At 44.5% G+C, this 18,552-nt stretch overlaps 1 protein-coding gene across 11 annotated transcripts in view; it reads left to right on the plus strand.

The window, feature by feature from the left end:
- DAB1 (DAB adaptor protein 1) overlaps positions 1–18,552 on the plus strand; it is a 1,161,086-nt gene that overhangs the window by 1,090,248 nt on the left and 52,286 nt on the right. For all 11 annotated transcript variants that reach the window (XM_073896666.1, XM_073896672.1, XM_073896674.1 and 8 more), the window contains one exon: positions 4,518–4,577. In XM_073896666.1, the coding sequence (XP_073752767.1) occupies positions 4,518–4,577 (60 nt within the window). The remainder of the gene's footprint in view (positions 1–4,517; positions 4,578–18,552) is intronic.

Raw genomic sequence — 18,552 nt, forward strand, 5'->3', positions numbered from 1 at the left:
GAATGGCGTCTACATGCAATATCTTATCCCTCACAACAAGACCGTGTGGCTTGAGCCGTCATTCCCACCTTACAGACAGAACAGTGGGGCTCACACAGATGAGGTGTCTTGCCCAAGGTCACAGAGCTATAAGATGTGGCCCCCTCACTCACAGCCAGGTCTCTCTGACCACAGTAAATAAATAAATCCCAAGGTTCTTTTCAGCTCAGAATATCCTGATGCAGAGTTTCATGATTAGATTCTGTGTAGGTATCAAGTCACAATCTAAAAATCACACTTGTTTTTAACAGTTCTGACCTTCAGATCTTCCCTTCTGTCCATCATTAGCAGGAAGGTACCATTTAAGGAAATGAATATTTTATCACCCTCTGTTCTCCTCTCTTGCTTTGCCAGTCAGCTGAGCCTCAATTTGCTTAAGGAGAGATAAGCTCTTGGGCCTGAAGATAAGGCTGGGCTTTTAAGGAGCTGTGATTAGGATCCAGGCTCCTCTTTGTGTTTTCAGAGCCTAGGAGTGAGTGTTCCATAGCTATTCCTCCTGAGTAGATTGCAGTGTTTCTTATTCTTCAGCTTGGCCCAGGGTGGTCTCAGATTTTCATCTGTTCCATCTTGTGGAACGAGGCAGGCAGACCTTATCACTGGGACAGACCAGGCGCCTGGGGCCTAATCCTTGAGCTGTTTTGTGGCCTTTGGCGAAGTACATAAGTTTTGTATCTCAATCTCCTGGGCTATAAAATGAGGGATGCTACGTCATCTGCTTCTAGAAGTGATGCGAAGGTACCTAGTAGGTGCTGTGTAAATGTTGGTTCCCTTTACTTCCTAAGAATGTCATCAGTACCCGACGCTGTTCAAGATGTCTTACGATGATGTATTAAGTGAAGTAGAACATGGCTTGCTCGCCTCCTCCTGTCAGAGAGCCTAGCGGAAAGTCGCAACCTCGCCTGACTTTGCTATTTATAACTCCCGCGTAAGGGAGGGAGAGACTCTTGAGTAAATGTAACCTCTCTTTGAGGATCAGTAGTCTCATTTTCCAAACTGGATTAATAATAATAATTGTCTTTCTTTTTGCGTGCACCAGAAAAAGTTATCTGTCATCTTTTTTAAAACAACACAGAACCTTGCGGTACAAGGGTTTTTACGCCTCACTTAACGTTGACCCTTGCAATAACTCAGGAGGATAAGAATAGCTATGATGACTATCATTTTAAAACCATAAGGAAATCAAGTCCTCCAATTCAAGGGCTGGGCCCAAGGCCAGATCCTCAGCTTCTCAGCCGGTATTCTGCAGCACGTTAACAAGCTTCCTGCGCCAGCAAGACCGCAGCCTTCCACGCAGGCATTGTTCACGTTCCTTGGTTCAAAAATCCTTTTTAATCACCCATGATGTGTCACGTATTGTTATTTTAAAATGATAAGTCTCTGCTCCTATGTCACTCAACCCTTAAACTGCCTCTCTAACACTCAGGATGTTGCTGAGCTGAAAGCGTCTTCTGTACATACAGTGCTTAACGTATAGCTTTGACAGTAATTCCACATCTCTTAACTCCTTCATTCAAAACGCGGTTATGGATGGTGCACCTAGCGTGTGCCGGGCACGTGGAGATGGGCTAGACCGCGGTGTGGTTCCGACCCTCCAGGAGTTTCTAGGCACCCCCTTGAATGCCTCCTAGGCATTCAAGCTAGACAGGTAAGAAGACTGAGGTTCAGAGGACAAAGGGATACTGAGGTCCCACAGCCTGTGGCAGAGCTGGGATCCGGAACCAGATCCCCTGCTTCCTTTGGGTGGAGAACTGTTCTCACTTGCTCTGCAATGTCATGTTATGAAATGGTCTACAGGCAGAAGGACCAGCCAGGTAGCGAGGAGAACCCGGACCGGGCTCTCTCTGGTCTTCATCCCTCAGGCACTTCTGCCAGTGTTCAGCCCTTAGCACACACATGGTATATGTTTGATGCTTAAACGTTGCCTGCATAACCGGTATTTACCGATGGGGAAACAGACTAGTGAAATATCTGCCCTGCCCTAGCTTACAGCTGCGGTGTGGTTTGACAGGTCCCACATAAGATAAAGCACATTTTATGCTCATGTGAGTAGCCCGATTTCTTTCCCACGTCCCTCCAGTAAGACAAGGAGCTCCGTCCCGTCGGGGGCCATGTCCAGCTTGTTCGCCATCATTGACCCGGGCAAAACACAGAGCACGATGCATAATAGGTTCTTGGCCACTTTGATTTTTTAGTGGAAGGCTGTACCAGAGGTTACAGAGGGTATAGAGGAAGGCTCCAACCAGGTAGAGAGCCAGGCAAGGCTCCCGAGAAGACTTCCCAGCCGACATAAATCTTAAAGGACAAACAGGCAGATTGATATCTCACCCATGGGAGAGCCAAGCAGCAAAGCTTTTTCAATTATGCACCGTTTGGGTTTATCCATCCTGCCGCTTCTCCTCCATTTGTAGGGATAATTGAGAGTCAGCCGCGGTTCAACTTGCTAAGTGCCCATAGTGAGCCGTGAATTACGGGGAACAGAAATGCTGTTCATTTTGCGCAGGAAAGGGTGAGCTAGTAAAAATACAAGTGTGGGTTGGTAATTTATTGGCCCTTGTTAACGAGGGCTCGGTAGGCATTCTTAGAGGATTTCTTTTAGATGGAGGCTGGTTACCAGGAGCAAAGAAATTACCTTCTTCATTGGCTACCTGAGAGCTGAGGTGTGCAAGAGCAGCTCAGAAAGTGCATTTTCTGCATCTCCATGCTCCCTCACAGTCCTCTTTTCTGCAAGAATATGCACAACCTTCTGAGAGTGGAGAATGTCCAAGAAAAAGAAGCAGTGAGAACAGCTATGGGGACAGTGGGGACTGTCTGTATAGTGTCGTAGGTAAAAGGCCAAGTGCCAGGACTCCAACTCTGGCAGCCCTGCTCACTGGCAGGCCCCCCCCCCCCCGCCCGCTTCCTTTTCCTCCTCTGCAACACAGTCGTCATCCTTACCCAACTGACTGGTCCCAAGGATTACATGAGAATACATGTAAACACAAACATTCAGAACAGTGCCTGGCAGACAGAAAGCACCCTGTCAATGTGAGTTCGTGCCATATCTGGTAGCCAGAAAGAGCTGGGTTCTAATCTCATCACTTAACTAGCTTGGAAGCTTTGGAAGAGTTTCCCTAACATCTCTGAGCCTCACTTTCTACTATGTAAAGTGAAGATTCTAATACCGAGTTCTTAGGATTATTATAAGGATTTGAAGTTAAGCTGATGAGAGTGGAAACAGCAAAGGGGACTCGAGGAATGAGCTGAAGTTCCTCCTTCTTCATGTGGTAGAGTTGGCTGGTCCAAGCCTAAAAGACACTTTTTCTGTTTCTTCACTGTTGCCCACATTTCTGATGCTACATTTACCCAGAAGACATTTACCAAATGCCTACTGAGCTGCAGGCACCGTGTCTGCTCTTGAGGAGCTCCCAGTCTGATGAAAAGGAACACAGATTAGCAGACGATTGTAGAGTCACTACAGGCTGAGGCGTCCGATGGTGGTGTGAGCTGTCCTGTGCTGGGTGTTGGGAAGCACAAGAGATTGCTTTCAAGCCAGAGTGTTTCAGTGTAAAGCCCTTGATTGACTCATTAGAAAAGTATTCAACATGTCTACTGTTGTTAGTGTTACAGAATACGTTCTTATACTTAACTCATATAATGTATCAGTGGTAAAAGAAGCCATCATTCTAACGCTTTACAGTATTATAGGTCCTAATAGTTTTTATTTATCATCTCTTTTCTCCTTTGATCCCCACAATAACCCAAACGAGAAGCAGAGCCGATAGCACCCATTTTCTAATGGTGAAGCTCAGAGGAGCTAAGTGACCTGCACAGGGTGGTAACAGTTACCAAGTGGCCCAGTAAGACCAGATGGATGAGTCAGAGGAGAGAGGGAGGGAAGAAAATACAGATACATATTAAAAAACAATTGAGATTTCCCGGATTCTTGTCTTATGCTTTTCATGCCATTGATGACCCCTTTTCTTGGAAAAAACCTTTTGGTGAATATCACATGGCCTGTCTGTGATCCCAGCAGAAGCCATTCTTGATGCTGAGACCTTGATATTTTGCTATATTTTAAATAACCTGGATCTCAGTCTGTGCCCCAAGCAGCTTAAGCTCAGCCACAAACTAACTTTAATCACTTTGCGCAAGTCAGAGCACCTTTCTGGGTCCCATTTCTGTCTTTGGTGAAACGAGGATGATTTTTATCCACCGCATGACCCCTGAGGAGACGTCTCTGCAGCCTCCTGTTCTGTGATTCTGTGAGGATCCCAGTGGCAGAGACCCCCTGCAAACATTAATGAAGCGATTCACACACTCCTCCCTCATCCAGCTGTCCCCAGGGAAGGGGCCTGGCCTGCCTTTGATTTGGGACCCTCAGGCCTCGGGGGCCGTTCTCCTCCACACTCAGCCAGCCTGGAGTTGAAGTAGGGTTGCTTTGTTCTTTGAAAGTGGAATAGCAAAGTGTTTTGACTGTGTCGAATTTGGTTTTTCCACAGGTTCCCACCAGCCAAAAGAAGGAAGGTGTTTATGATGTGCCAAAAAGTCAACCTGTAAGTGTAAGTATACCTTCTTTCTTCTGCCAGGTTCCTGTAACCCCCATTCATATGAAACTGGCTACCACCTGAGGAAAGGAACCCCTCTTCTGGATATAAGTGTCACAACTGGTAGAACTATCTTGCAACTGCCATACCCCACCTAAATACTGCTTCCAGAAGCCAATGTGTGTTAGATTTCATGAAAAAGCATATCCGAATGCAGGGTCCTTCTCCAAAACTTGAGTCTACAACGTAGTAGAGAACATGCACCGTGGTGCCCTTGGAGAAAAAGCGCTTTTTCTCCCTGAGGCCTTTGCATTTGCCAAGCCTCCTTGTCACTGAGACACTGGTCTGTTCTCCATATTTTCGTTTGCTTCAGCTCCCATCGCACAGCTCCCTACAATTCAGTTTGTGTCTAAATTACCTCACTTGCCCCCAACAGAGTTAGATAACGTGAGGAAGCATGCTGCTCCGTTTGCCGCCTTGGCTTTTGTGAATTTATTAACCAGTCTGGCCATACCGTCTCCATGCTTAATAGCTCAAAAAAAAAAAAAAAAAAAGAAAGAAAGAAAGAAAGAAATCCAAGCTCCTTAGCCTGACAGACACAACACCAGATGCCAGCCTCAGCCCGTACTCTGGTCTTCCTCCCCCTGGTCTGGCTCTACTGAACTCTGCAGCCTCCTGAAGGAGACTTGTCCTCCCCGGGCATCCCAGCTTAGCTTCAGGCTCTGGGGGCTCAGGGAGACTTTCTGGTCTCACCCCTCCCTCTGTGCTCCACTCCTTATCATTCCTCTATTTTCACGGCACTTAGCACACAGTGTTGAAACTCTTCTCTTTGCCCATTACTTCTAGGAGCTTCCTCAGGTTCCTGAACTACCAGAAGCAAGCCCAGGGCCTGGCATGTGGAAGCCAGGCATGATACAGCCATACTAGGAGGGTTTCATAAACATGCAAATGACTCTGCCCTGTAGAAAGAATTGATGAAAATCCCTGGTACTTTCTTTTAAAGGGAATGCCCTGTTTTTCTGACTCTGAAATAGGCATTAAGTAAATGTGCTAAAGTTTTGCTTGGGAACTATCTGGGCTGCCTGAACTCCTGGCTGCAGGAGCTCCCAGCCCTCCGTTTCCAGACTGGCCTGCAGGAGCTCCCAGCCCTCCGTTTCCAGACTGGCCTGCAGGAGCTCCCAGCCCTCTGTTTCCAGAGTCCTAGAAGCATCTGGGCTGAGGCTGGCTTTTCCATGAACAGTGTCAACTTTTTAAAAGCCAAAGAGAGGTCGCAAGTCCAAAGCACCAGCCCTAAGGGAGAGAGAGGCAGTTGCTTGGTTTGGAATCTCAACTGCTGCTCTTAACAACCTGTGGGACTTCCCCTAAGTTCCCTTGTTTCTCTGTGCCTCACTCTTCTCATCCACCAAGAAGAGGAGCTGAACCCAACTTCACTAAATGGTTTTGAGGAGAAGATAGCATATGCATTGGAAGCTTGATCCCACTTGCCTAAACCTCCCAGAGGTACTTTAAATACCCCACATCCCTCACTGTTCGGGGACCTTCCTGTCCTCCAGGCTTGCCCCTATAGACCTGCCTCTCTGATGAGTGCATGTTCCCTAGGACTCCTCCGTGCTCTGAAAATCCCTGCTGTGATCCTGCTGTTTGCTCCTTCACCACCTCCTTAGCTAGAAAGACAAGTAAACCAAAGACAACCAAATTAGTGCATCCTCAGCAGCTTCCAAGCCGCCTGGGGCCTTCCACAGGTTTCCCACCAGAAGGGAGACTGCACTGTGGTCTGTTGCACTAGATACCCCTGGGTTTCTTCATCCTTGGGTCCAGCTCTGCCCAGAGCCCAGTAAGTGACTTGGCATGGGGCAGTCACTGGGGAAAACCACAAATCAGCCCCAGAAGAAATGGCCTGATCTTTCAGCATCAGACCTGGGTATGCTCTCATCCTGGCCACCTACTGAGGGTCCTTGAGTATCTTTTTTCATCTCTAAACCTCAGTGTCATCATCTTAACGAGAAAATAATGCCTCCTTGTAGCTTCGTTTGGAGGACTAAAGGAGACATTTATGTAAAACCCCTAACAGAGCATAGGGATTAGATGACATGAGGACATTTCTGTGTGTTGCCATTACAAGCAACACACGAGCCAACAGTTCCCACCGAGCAGGGGATTGCAGGTATGCTAGGTAATTGCACACCTCCTCTGGGAAGCCTTCTTTACCCCAAAGTAATCCTCCCCCACCCCGCCCCCGGAGACCACTGTGCCCCTCTTTGCAGTGATAACAATGCATTGTTACTTTTTCTTAATGAATCCATGTGAGCCCTTGACTTTGATTTTCTTTTTTTTTTTTAATTTTATTATGTTATGTTAATCACCATACATTACATCATCAGTTTTTGATGTAGTGTTCCATGATTCATTGTTTGTGCATAACACCCAGTGCTCCACGCAGAACGTGCCCTCTTTAATACCCATCACCAGGCTAACCCATCCCCCCACCCCCCTCCCCTCTAGAACCCTCAGTTTGTTATTCAGAGTCCATCTTCTCTCGTGGTTCATCTCCCCCTCCAACTTACTCCCCTTCATTCTTCCCCTCCTGCTATCTTCTTTTTTTTTTTTTTAACATATAGTGTATTATTATTTCAGAGGTACAGGTCTCTGATTCAACAGTCTTGCACAATTCACAGCGCTCACCATAGCACATACCTTCCCCAGTGCCTATCACCCAGCCACCCCATCCCTCCCACACCCCCCCACCACTCCAGCAACCCTGTTTATTTCCTGAGATTAAGAATTCCTCATATCAGTGAGGTCATATGATACGTGTCTTTCTTTGATTGACTTATTTTGCTCAGCATAATACCCTCCAGTGCCATCCATGTCATTGCAAATGGCAAGATTTCATTCCTTTTGATGACTTTGATTTTCTTAAAGGCCTTGGCTTTGGGGTTAATGACAGACAATACCTGCCTTAGAGTGTTTGTGTTAAGGACTAAATGAGCTGAAGGATGTGAATCAGCACAGAGCTTGGTGCAGAGTAGGGATTCAACAGCGTGAGCTGTTCTAGTCTATTTGTTTCTCCTACTTTTCTGTGAGCTCCTTGAGGACAGGAATCACTTTTAATCATTACTCTCTAGAGTAACTCCTCTGGGAACTTGGGATCTCTTTGAGCTTTTGATGGTATACTCTTTCCCCATGAAAAAACAAAACAAAACAAAAAAACCTACACATGTGCCCATGTAAATTTTTGTGGGCCTTGAAGCCAATAGGATCCTTGATTGCAGCCCCAAAACCTCTGTCGTAGAGCTCAGTCCCTGGCTCATTGTCACCAGAGATATTCTCACTGAGGTGTCACTTTTGGTGTATTGGATTCTAGAGTTTGGCACAGAAGTTAGAATCCGCTGCATTTCTTATGGGTCTTACCCACCTCAGTGCTTCAGCTTATGGGAGCACAGTTTTGTCTTGAGCTGGGCTGCAGGTCCAGAGAGAAAGCCGATTCCCTGTCTTCACTCTCCCCCACCTTCATGCACCCATGCGCTAGCTTACCCCACCAGGCCTTCACTCTCCCCCATCTTCATGCACCCGTGAGCTAGCTTACCCCACCAGGCCTTCACTCTCCCCCACCTTCATGCACCCGTGCTCTAGCTCACCCCACCAGGCCTTCAGTCTCCCCGACCTTCATGCACCCGTGCGCTAGCTCACCCCACCAGGCCTTCAGTCTCCCCCCACCTTCACGCACCCGTGCGCTAGCTCACCCCACCAGGCCTTCAGTCTCCCCCATCTTCATGCACCGTGTGCTAGCTCACCCCACCAGGCCCAATAACCTTGGGGTGCTAAACTGTACTTGTACCTTTCTTGTTCCAGTTTATAAATAACATATTAGGATGCTTTTGTTGGGTTGTTTTAATCCGGACCTATAATGTTCCCTTCTTCTAGCAGATTTGTTCTTAGGGTCATGCTACCCTCCCCTCCACCCTTTCTAGGACTCGGAACCAAGAGAAGGATTAATCCCACTCATTCCCGAAAATACACATTTCTTCGCTTCCTAGTCAAGGCAGCTGGAAGATTTGCATGCAGGCTTTATTTTTATGCTGAGGTCTTTGAATTCCAGTAGCACAGATGCTGGCTGATAGGGAATGTTAGTTGGCTAGCGAGACAGAGAGGAAGGCGGTATCCCTTGGGCAGAGCCTTGAAGGCTGAACAAGACGTGGGCAGGCAAAGTACCTTCTGGGCATAACATTGAGGTCCTTTGGGCTCCTGAGTTTTCACTGCCTCTACTTAGCAGCGCTCAGAACTGATGAATTTATCATCATTTTTCTTCTCAAAGAAACAGGGGACATGCAGGTAGTCTTCCTTCCAGCCAGCTGATAATGCTGCTCATGTTCTTTAGACAAACATCCTGGCCTCATTGGGGCTGTCAGGAATGCACATTCCTAAGTGGGGAGGAAGATGTCTGCTAAGCAGCCCATTACCACATCCATTATTTAGTGCTTTTTGCACTCTGTTAGCCTTTGAACATGATTCCGGTTCTGCAGGGGGACCTCAAGAATGGAATGGTGCATTCACAGGTTGCAGAAGTGCCTCTTTCAACGCTGTTATGCCCCACAACACTGAACTTGGCTGAGACTTAACCTTCATGGTCAACTGTTTCAATGACACGGACCGAAACCTTTGCATGCCTCATGTTATTGTCACATGAGAAACACCCAGCCCTTGTCTTCTCCCCTCCCCTCCCCTCCTTCCCACCTCGTGTAATATGCTTATGGCTGAGAAAGAATTCTTCACCCTATAATTGTCCAGTTTAAAACCCTTTTATGTTGTTGTACTAACATAAAAGACTTTCTAATTATCAGGAATAACCAGTCAATGGATTCTAGCAGAACTTTCTTTGGCCTTCAAAAGAAAGACTTGAAAGTTTGGCATAGTGGTAAATGGGAGGGACACGTGAGTTGTCAAATTAATAAGCTGGCATCAACATTCATGTGTTTCGGATGAAACGTGCATTCAGAAATTGAAAGGAATGATCAGACTCCCCCTGAGATTCTTTCCTTACTTTGGGTGTGATCTTTGCCAATCACTTCGAGTTTCTGAGACTCATTTCTCTGTTCTGCAAAGTAGAAATGATCACCATCCTCTACCAACATCTCAGGGCTCGTGTGAGACTCAGGAAGCAATGTGAGAGCATTTTCTGTGAGGATGAAGTGTTGCTCTCATGGCCCCAGGGCTGTAAAAATTGAGGGGTGGTGTGTATTAGTTGCCTCCAGTTACTTTATAGGCTAACCCAGGATTACAAGAAAGGCTCAAGTTTTATGACAAGAGAGGGCAAATGTGGGTTCAATATCAGAAAGAAATTTGAAACCACCTGAGCTGAGTCTCAGAGGACAGGACAGCTCTCAGAGAGTAGTGAGGTCCCTGGTCCTAGGAGTATTCCAGGAGCAGGTGAATGTTTCTGTAGGGTTCCTGTGCTGTGAAGGTGAGTGCAGGCGTGGACCTCAGAGTCACGCACCTGTCTTCGTGTTCACTTGCCCCCATGTTTATTACGTCTAGTATTTCCTCTTGCTGCCGCTTTCTCAGCTGCCAAGCCAGGCACCCCAGGGGCCCCACTCCTGTCTCCATCCTCTTCTCCCTGGCTTTCATTGCACAGCAGTAAGTTGTGGCCTCGCCCTGTGACATCACTGCTCTGGCTGGAAACAAGTTTACTAAGCATCGTAATCAAGGCACCGCACTGAGCAAGCATTAGAAAATCTCTTCCTCCTTAGTTTCCTTCTGGAGAGCTTGACATCAGGGCTCTACATCTCTCTGCTGTGTCTTGGAAAGGAGCCATGCTGGGAGAAACCGGTAGGCACCCCAGTGATCGGATCTCAAGTCCAGGCCTCCCTTCATTTTCTTTCTTTGTGTCATAGCACCAGGCCACTAGCCACGCGCACCGAGAGGCTAAGGGAACTTACTGGGGAGAAAGCAGGTCGTCTTTACTGAGCGTATGCTGCGAGCCACAGGATAGCCTAGACTGTGGTTTTGACCTGTCTCATTTAGTGAGCACGTCTGGGAGGTAGGTGTCGGCTACATACACGGAAGCTTCCAGCGGTCACATTACTCACCTACAGTCACAAAGCCGGTAAGTGGCAGAGCTAAAAGTTGAACCTTAGGTGGTTCTGACTCAGGCACCCACACAATTTCTACTAAAACCTACTGCCTTTAGGATTAAAGAAAATGCCAAGCCCCCATCTCCTCTAGACAGAATTAGTACTCAGGCCGGTTTCTGATTCCCATTACTCATTGCTGCTGAGGCCGGCCCCCGGGGGGTGGCTGTGAACACCTCTCTCCCCCTTTAGCCCGAGTTCCATGAGGCTCGCCCGTATCAGACTCGTTCCTGACCCCTCATTCTGCCTGTGCACTGTTTTGTTCATTCTGATGTTGAAAAGATAATTGGGAGTCCCGAAGAACAAATCTCAGCGAAAGCTGCCTCCCTCTGAAAGACCCTCCAAAGGCCCTCCCTTTGGCCTTCCCTGCCTCCCACCCTCCGAATGCCTAGGTTTCTGTACAAGACCGCTGTCCCCCAACAATCAGTATTCGGTTGATTTTCCTTGTCCTAGATTTTTTTTAATGTTTTATTTATTCATTTGATAGAGCAAGCAAGCGAGAGAGCAGAAGCAGGGGAGCAGCAGAGGAAGAGGGAAAAGCAGGCCCTCTGCTGAGCAGGGAGCCCCATGCGGGGCTCAATCCCAGGATGCTGGGATCATGACCCGAGCTGAAGGCAGATGCTTAACCCACTGAGCCACCCAGGCACCCCTTCCTTGCCCTAGATTTAATTCAGTTTCCCTGCTGCAAATGTGGGAAGAGTTAATCCATTAATGTGAAGAATTGCCGAAATTCTCTGGACAATTTTTCCTAACCACCCTGCCACCCAGCCCATCCCCATCTTTCATGGCAAATAAATTTTCATTCACAATTCAGCAGTTGGTTTTTCCTGTAGTTTGAAATCTGGATCAAGATGTTTCATAATTGAATTAAATCTAGTCTGAACATTTGTCAGTTTCACTTCCTCATTAAGCACCACATTGTAGAGCAATGATAATTATCGGAATGCAGTTAACATAGATGTCACACGAGAGGAGGTCTTCCTGAGCTAAGGGAAAGGAATCTGAATCTGCACATTCCCACGAAGGAAAAAGAAGTTGGCCCCGTCTCATGTTTCTCAGGCAGGCTTCATTTTCACAGTACTTAACAAAACCGTCCTGAGATAGAATCCCAAATTCCTAGAATCTCAGAGTTAAGGAAAACCTGAAAAGCTGCTGGTTTAGCCTTCCCACTGATGCAGGAATCCCTCCAGAGCACTTGTGGTGAGTGCTGATGAACATGCCTGACTCTGGCTTTTGGCCCCCATGCCTGCAGTGACAGACCTTCAGGACTTGTAATTCCACAGCTCAGGTGTGAAGAGTCCTTTTTTGAGTTCCCTGACAACTTCTATTCATTTATTGATTGACTCATTCATCCATTTGGCAAATATTTACTAAGGACCTCCTACCTGCCAGAAAGTGTCCTACTCACTAGCGATAGAAAGATGAGTAAGGCTGGCTGCTTGAGAATCTTAATGGTCTCAGGAAGGTAGACTTATACCAATAATTGCAGTCGATGTAATCCAGGCCATAAGAGGCTATCTAGAAGATGCTGTGGGAGCATAGTGGGGACGAAGCACACTTTGCCCGAGGGAGTTCACGGAGGTCTTCACCCAGGAGGTAGAGGTTTTGTTTTTTTTTTTTTGATTCTTTCCATTTGTTATTGTTATGTTAATCAACATACATTACATCATTAGTTTTAGATGTAGTGTTCCATGATTCATTGTTTGTGCATAACACCCAGTGCTCCACGCAGAACGTGCCCTCTTTAATACCCATCACCAGGCTGACCCATCCCCCCACCCCCTCCCCTCTAGACCCCCCCCTTTTTTTTTCAGAGTCCATCGTCTCTAATGATTCGTCTCCCCCTCCAGTTTCCCCCCCTTCATTCTTCCCTCCTGCTATCTTCTTCTTCTTTTTTTTCTTAACATATATTGCATTATTTGTTTCAGAGGTACAGATCTGTGATTCAACATTCTTGCACAATTCACAGCGCTCACCATAGCACATACCCTCCCCAATATCTACCACCCAGCCACCCCAACCCTCCCACCCCACCCCCACTCCAACAAACCTCAGTTTGTTTCCTGAGATTAAGAATTCCTCATATCAGTGAGGTCATATGATACCTGTCTTTCTCTGATTGACTTATTTCACTCAGCATAACGCCCTCCAGTTCCATACACATCATTACAAATGGCAAGATCTCATTCCTTTTGATGGCTGCATAATATTCCATTGTGTATATATACCACAACTTCTTTATCCATTCATCTATCGATGGACATCTTGGCTCTTTCCACAGTTTGGCTATTGTGGACATTGCTGCTATAAACATCGGGGTGCACGTACCCCTTGGGATCCCTACATTTGTAACTTTGCGGTAAATACCCAGTAGTGCAATTGCTGGATCATTATGGTAGCTCTGTTTTCAACTTTTTGAGGAACCTCCATCCTGTTTTCCAGAGTGGTCGCACCAGCTTGCATTCCCACCAACAGTGTAGGAGGGTTCCCCTTTCTCCACATCCCCGCCAACATCTGTCGTTCCCTGACTTGTTAATTTTAGCCATTCTGACGGGTGTGAGGTGGTATCTCATTGAGGTTTTGATTTGGATTTCCCTGATGCCGAGCGATGTTGAGCACTTTTTCATGGATCTGCTGGCTATTTCGATGTCTTCTTTGGAAAAATGTCTGTTCATGTCGTCTGCCCATTTCTTGATTGGATTATTTGTTCTTTGGGTGTTCAGTCTGATAAGTTCTTTATAGATTTTGGATACTAGCCCTTTATCTGATGTGTCATTTGCAAATATCTTCTCCCATCCTGTCGGTTGTCTTTTGGTTTTGTGGGCTGTTTCTTTTCCTGTTCAAAAGCTTTTTATCTTGATGGAATCCCAATAGTTCATTTTTGCCCTTGCTTCCCTTGCCTTTGGTGATGTTTCTAGGAAGAAATTGCTGCGGCTGAGGTCGAAGAGGTTGCTGCCTGTGTTCTCCTTTAGGATGCTGATGGACTCCTGTCTCACATTGAGGTCTTTCAACCATTTTGAGTCTATTTTTGTGTGGTGTAAGGAAATGGTCCAGTTTCATTCTTCTGCCTGTGGCTGTCCAATTTTCGCAACACCATTTGTTGAGGAGACTGTCTTTTTTCCATTGGACATTCTTTCCTTCTTTGTCGAAGATGAGTTGACCCTAGAGTTGAGGGTCCATTTCTGGGCTCTCTATTCTGTTCCATCGATCTATGTGTCTGTTTTTGTGCCAGTACCATACTGTCTTGATGATGACAGCTTTGTAATAGAGCTGGAAGTCTGGAATTGTGATGCCGCCAGCTTTGCTTTTCTTTTTCAATACTCCTCTGGCTACTCGGGCTCTCTTCTGGTTCCATACAAATTTTAGGATTATTTGTTCCATTTCTCTGAAAAAAGTGGATGGTATTTTGATGGGGATTGCATTGAATGTGTAGATTGCTTTAGGTAGCATTGACATCTTCACAATATTTGTTCTTCCAATCCATGAGCATGGAACATTTTTCCATTTCTTTGTGTCTTCCTCAGTTTCTTTCATGAGTATTTTATCATTTTCTGAGTACAGATTCTTTGCCTCTTTGGTTAGATTTATTCCTAGATATCTTATGCTTTTGGGTGCAATTGTAAATGGGATCAACTCCTTAATTTGTCTTTCTTCAGTCTTATTGTTGGTGTATAGGAATGCCAGTGATTTCTATGCATTGATTTTATATCCTGCCACTTTACTGAATACTTGTATGAGTTCTTGCAGTTTTGGGGTGGAGTCTTTTGGGTTTTCCACATAAAGTCTCAAATCATCTGCAAAAACTGAGAGTTTGAAGTCTTAGTTGCCGATCTGGATGCCTTTGATTTCTTTTTGTTGTCTGATTGCTGTGGCTAGGACTTCTAATACTATGTTGAAAAACAGTTGTGAGAGTGGACATCCCTGCTGCGTTCCTGACCTTAGGGGGAAAGCTCGCAGTTTTTCCCCATTGAGAATGATATTCACTGTAGGTTTTTCATAGATGGCTTTTATGATATTGAGGTATGTACCCTCTAGCCCTATACTCTGACGAGTTTTGATCAAGAAAGGATGCTGTACTTTGTCAAATGCTTTTTCTGCATCTATTGAGAGGATCATATGATGCTTGTTCTTTCTTTTGTTAATGTATTGTATCACGTTGATTGATTTGCGGATGTTGAACCAACCTTGCAGCCCAGGGATAAATCCCACTTGGTCCTGGTGAATAATCCTTTTAATGTAGTGTTGGATCCTATTGGCTAGTATTTTGGTGAGAATTTTTGCATCCATGTTCATCCAAGGATAATTGGTCTGTAATTCTCCTTTTTGATGGGGTCTTTCTCTGGTTTGGTGATCAAGTTAACGGTGGCCTCATAAAACAAGTTTGGAAGTTTTCCCTCCATTTCTATTTTTTGGAACAGTTTCAGGAGAATAGGTATTAATTCTTCTTGTAATGTTTGGTAGAATTCCCATGGGAAGCCATCTGACCCTGGGCTTTTGTTTGTTGGGAGATTTTTGATGACTGCTTCAATTTCCTTAGTGGTTATAGGTCTGTTCAGGTTTTCTTTCTTTTCCTGGTTCAGTTTTGGTAGTTGATACATCTCTAGGAATGCATCCATCTCTTCCAGGTTATCTAATTTGCTGGCATAGAGTTGCTCATAATATGTTCTTATAATTGTTTGTATTTCTTTGGTGTTGGTTGTGAGCTCTCCTCTTTCATTCATGATTTTGTTGATGTGAGTCCTTTCTCTTTTCATTTTGATAAGTCTGGACAGGGGTTTATCAATCTTGTTGATTCTTTCAAAGAACCAGCTCCTAGTTTCGTTGATCTGTTCTACTGTTCTTTTGGTTTCTATTTCATTGATTTCTGCTCTGATCTTTATTATTTCTCTTCTCCTGCTGGGTTTAGGCTTTATTTGCTGTTCTTTCTCTAGCTCCTTTAAGTGTAGGGTTAGGTTGTATACTTGAGACCATTCTTGTTTCTTGGGAAAGGCTTGTATTGCTATATACTTTCCTCTCAGGACTGCCTTTGCTGCATCCCAAAGATTTTGAACAGTTGTGTTTTCATTTTCATTGGTTTCAATGAATTTTTTTAATTCTTTAATTTCCTGGTTGACCCATTCATTCTTTAGTAGGATGCTCTTTAGCCTCCATGTATTTGAGTTCTTTCCGACTTTCCTCTTGTGATTGAGTTCTAGTTTCAAAGCATTGTGGTCTGAAAATATGCAGGGAATGATTCCAGTCTTTTGGTACTGGTTGAGACCTGATTTGTGACCTAGGATGTGATCTCTTCTGGAGAATGATCCATGGGCACCAGAGAAGAATGTGTATTCCGTTGCTTTGGGATGGAATGTTCTGAGTATGTCTGTGAAGTCCATTTGGTCCAGTGTGTCATTTAAAGTCTTTATTTCCTTGTTGATCTTTTGCTTAGATGATCTGTCCATTTTAGTGAGGGGGGTGTTAAAGTCCCCCACTATTATTGTATTGTTGTCAATGTGTTTCTTTGCTTTTGTTATTCATTGCCTTATATAATTGGCTGCTCCCATGTTAGGGGCATAGATATTTACAATTGTTCGATCTTCTTATTGGATAGACCCTTTAAGTAGGATATAGTGTCCTTCCTCATCTCTTATTACAGTCTTTGTTTTAAAATCTAATTTGTCTGATATAAGGATTGCCATTCCAGCTTTCTTTTGGTGTCCATTAACATGGTAAATGGTTTTCCATCCCCTCACTTTCAATTTGGGCATGTGTTTGGTTCTAAAATGAGTCTCTTGCAGACAGCACATCGATGGGTCTTGTTTTTTAATCCAATTTGATAGCCTGTGTCTTTTGATTGGGGCATTTAGCCCATTTACATTCAGGGTAACTATTGAAAGATATGAATTTAGTGCCATTGTATTGCCTGTAAGGTGACTGTTACTCTATATTTTCTGTGTTCCTTTCTGGTCTGTGTTGCTTTTAGGCTCTCTCTTTGCTTAGAGGACTCCTTTCAATATTTCTTGTAGGGCTGGTTTCGTGTTTGCAAATTCCTTTAGTTTTTGTTTGTCCTGGAAGCTTTTTGTCTCTCCTTCTATTTTCAGTGACCGCCTAGGTGGATATAGTATTCTTGGCTGTATATTTTTCTCGTTTAGTGCTCTGAATATATCATTCCAGTCCTTTCTGGCCTGCCAGGTCTCCGTGGATAGATCTGTTGCCAATCTAATGTTTCTACCATTGAAGGTTACATATCTCTTCTCCCGAGCTGCTTTCAGGATTTTCTCTTTGTCTCTGAGACTCGTAAGTTTTACTATTAGATGTCAGGGTGTTGACCTATTTTTATTGATTTTGAGAGGGGTTCTCTGTGCCTCCTGGATTTTGATGCCTGTTTCCTTCCCCACATTAGGGAAGTTCTCTCTGCTATTATTTGCTCCAATATACCTTCTGCCCCTCTCTCTCTTTCTTCTTCTTCTGGGATCCCAATTATTCTAATGTTATTTCGTCTTATGGTATCGCTTATCTCTCGAATTCTGCCCTCGTGATCCTGTAGTTGTTTCTCTCTGTTTTTCTCAGCTTCTTTCTTTTCCATCACTTGGTCTTCTATATCACTGATTCTCTCTTCTGCCTCATTTATCCTAGCAGTTAGTGCCCCCATTTTTTATTGCACCTCATTAATAGCCTTTTTGATTTTGACTTGGTTAGATTTTAGTTCTTTTATTTCTCCAGAAAGGGTTTCTCTAATAACTTCCATGCTTTTCTCAAGCCCAGCTAGTATCTTTAAAGTCATGATTCTGAACTCTAGGTCTGACATCGTACTAATGTCCATATTGAGTAGGTCCCTGGCAGTCGGTACTGCCTCTTGTTCTTTTTGTTGAGGTGATTTTTTTCGTTTTGTCATTTTGTCCAGAGGAAAATAGATAAATGAGAGAACAAAATGCTAACAGGGTAACAATGTCCCCAGAAAATATACTCTAAACAAATCAGAAAAGACCTGAAACTAGGGGAAAAGAAAGGGAAAGAAAGAGAAAAGAAAAAGGAAAAGAAAAGAAAAAGATAACAAACAGAAACAGAACAAAACAAAAAAAAACAGAATATGATCAAATATGATCAGGCTGGTGCATAGATCAGTGCCACACACTTGATTTTGGGTGTATTTTGGTCTGTTAGAAGAAAGTGTCTCCCATAATTTTAAAGAAAGAAAAACTTATATATGTACAAAAATAAGGGTTGATACGATGAAGGGATGGACTATGACTGTAAAGATGAAAATTATAAAAAATGTTATAAAAGGAATTGGTAAGTTGTTTGAAAAAAGAAAGAGGAGGATTAAAAAAAAAAGAAAACGGGGGGAGAGAATGTGATCAGGCAGGAAACTAGAACAAAGCCATACACTAGAGATTTAGGGTATATTGTGATCTGTTAGAAGAAAGTGTATCTCAGAATTTTAAAGAGAGAACAACTTATATATATATATATGCCAAAAATAAGGGTAACAACTATGAAGGGATAGAATATGACTCTAAAAATGAAAAATAAAAATGTTTTTTTAAAAAAGGGATTGCTAGGATGTTGGTTGAAAAAGGGAAAAAGAAAAATTCAAAAAAAAAGACAGTTAAAAAAATTAACTTTGAAAGACTAAAGAATCATGGTAAAAAAGCCATGAATTCTATGTGCAGTATTCCCCTAGCGCTGGCGTTCTGCTCTTCTCATTGATCGGTAAACTTGGTCTTGGCTTGCTGGCTGTTCTTGCTGATCTTCTGGGAGAGGGGCCTCTTGCCGTGGTTCCCAAATGTCTTTGCCGGAGGCGGAATTGCCCCACCCTTTCCTGGCCCAGGCTATGTAATCTGCTCGGGTTTGCTCTCGGGAGCCTTTGTTCCCTGCAAGCT

The sequence above is a fragment of the Callorhinus ursinus genome, unplaced genomic scaffold, assembly GCF_003265705.2.
Source record: "Callorhinus ursinus isolate GAN/ISIS: 27379988/994484 unplaced genomic scaffold, GSC_fseal_2.0 scaffold9, whole genome shotgun sequence".
Taxonomy (NCBI): domain Eukaryota; kingdom Metazoa; phylum Chordata; class Mammalia; order Carnivora; family Otariidae; genus Callorhinus; species Callorhinus ursinus.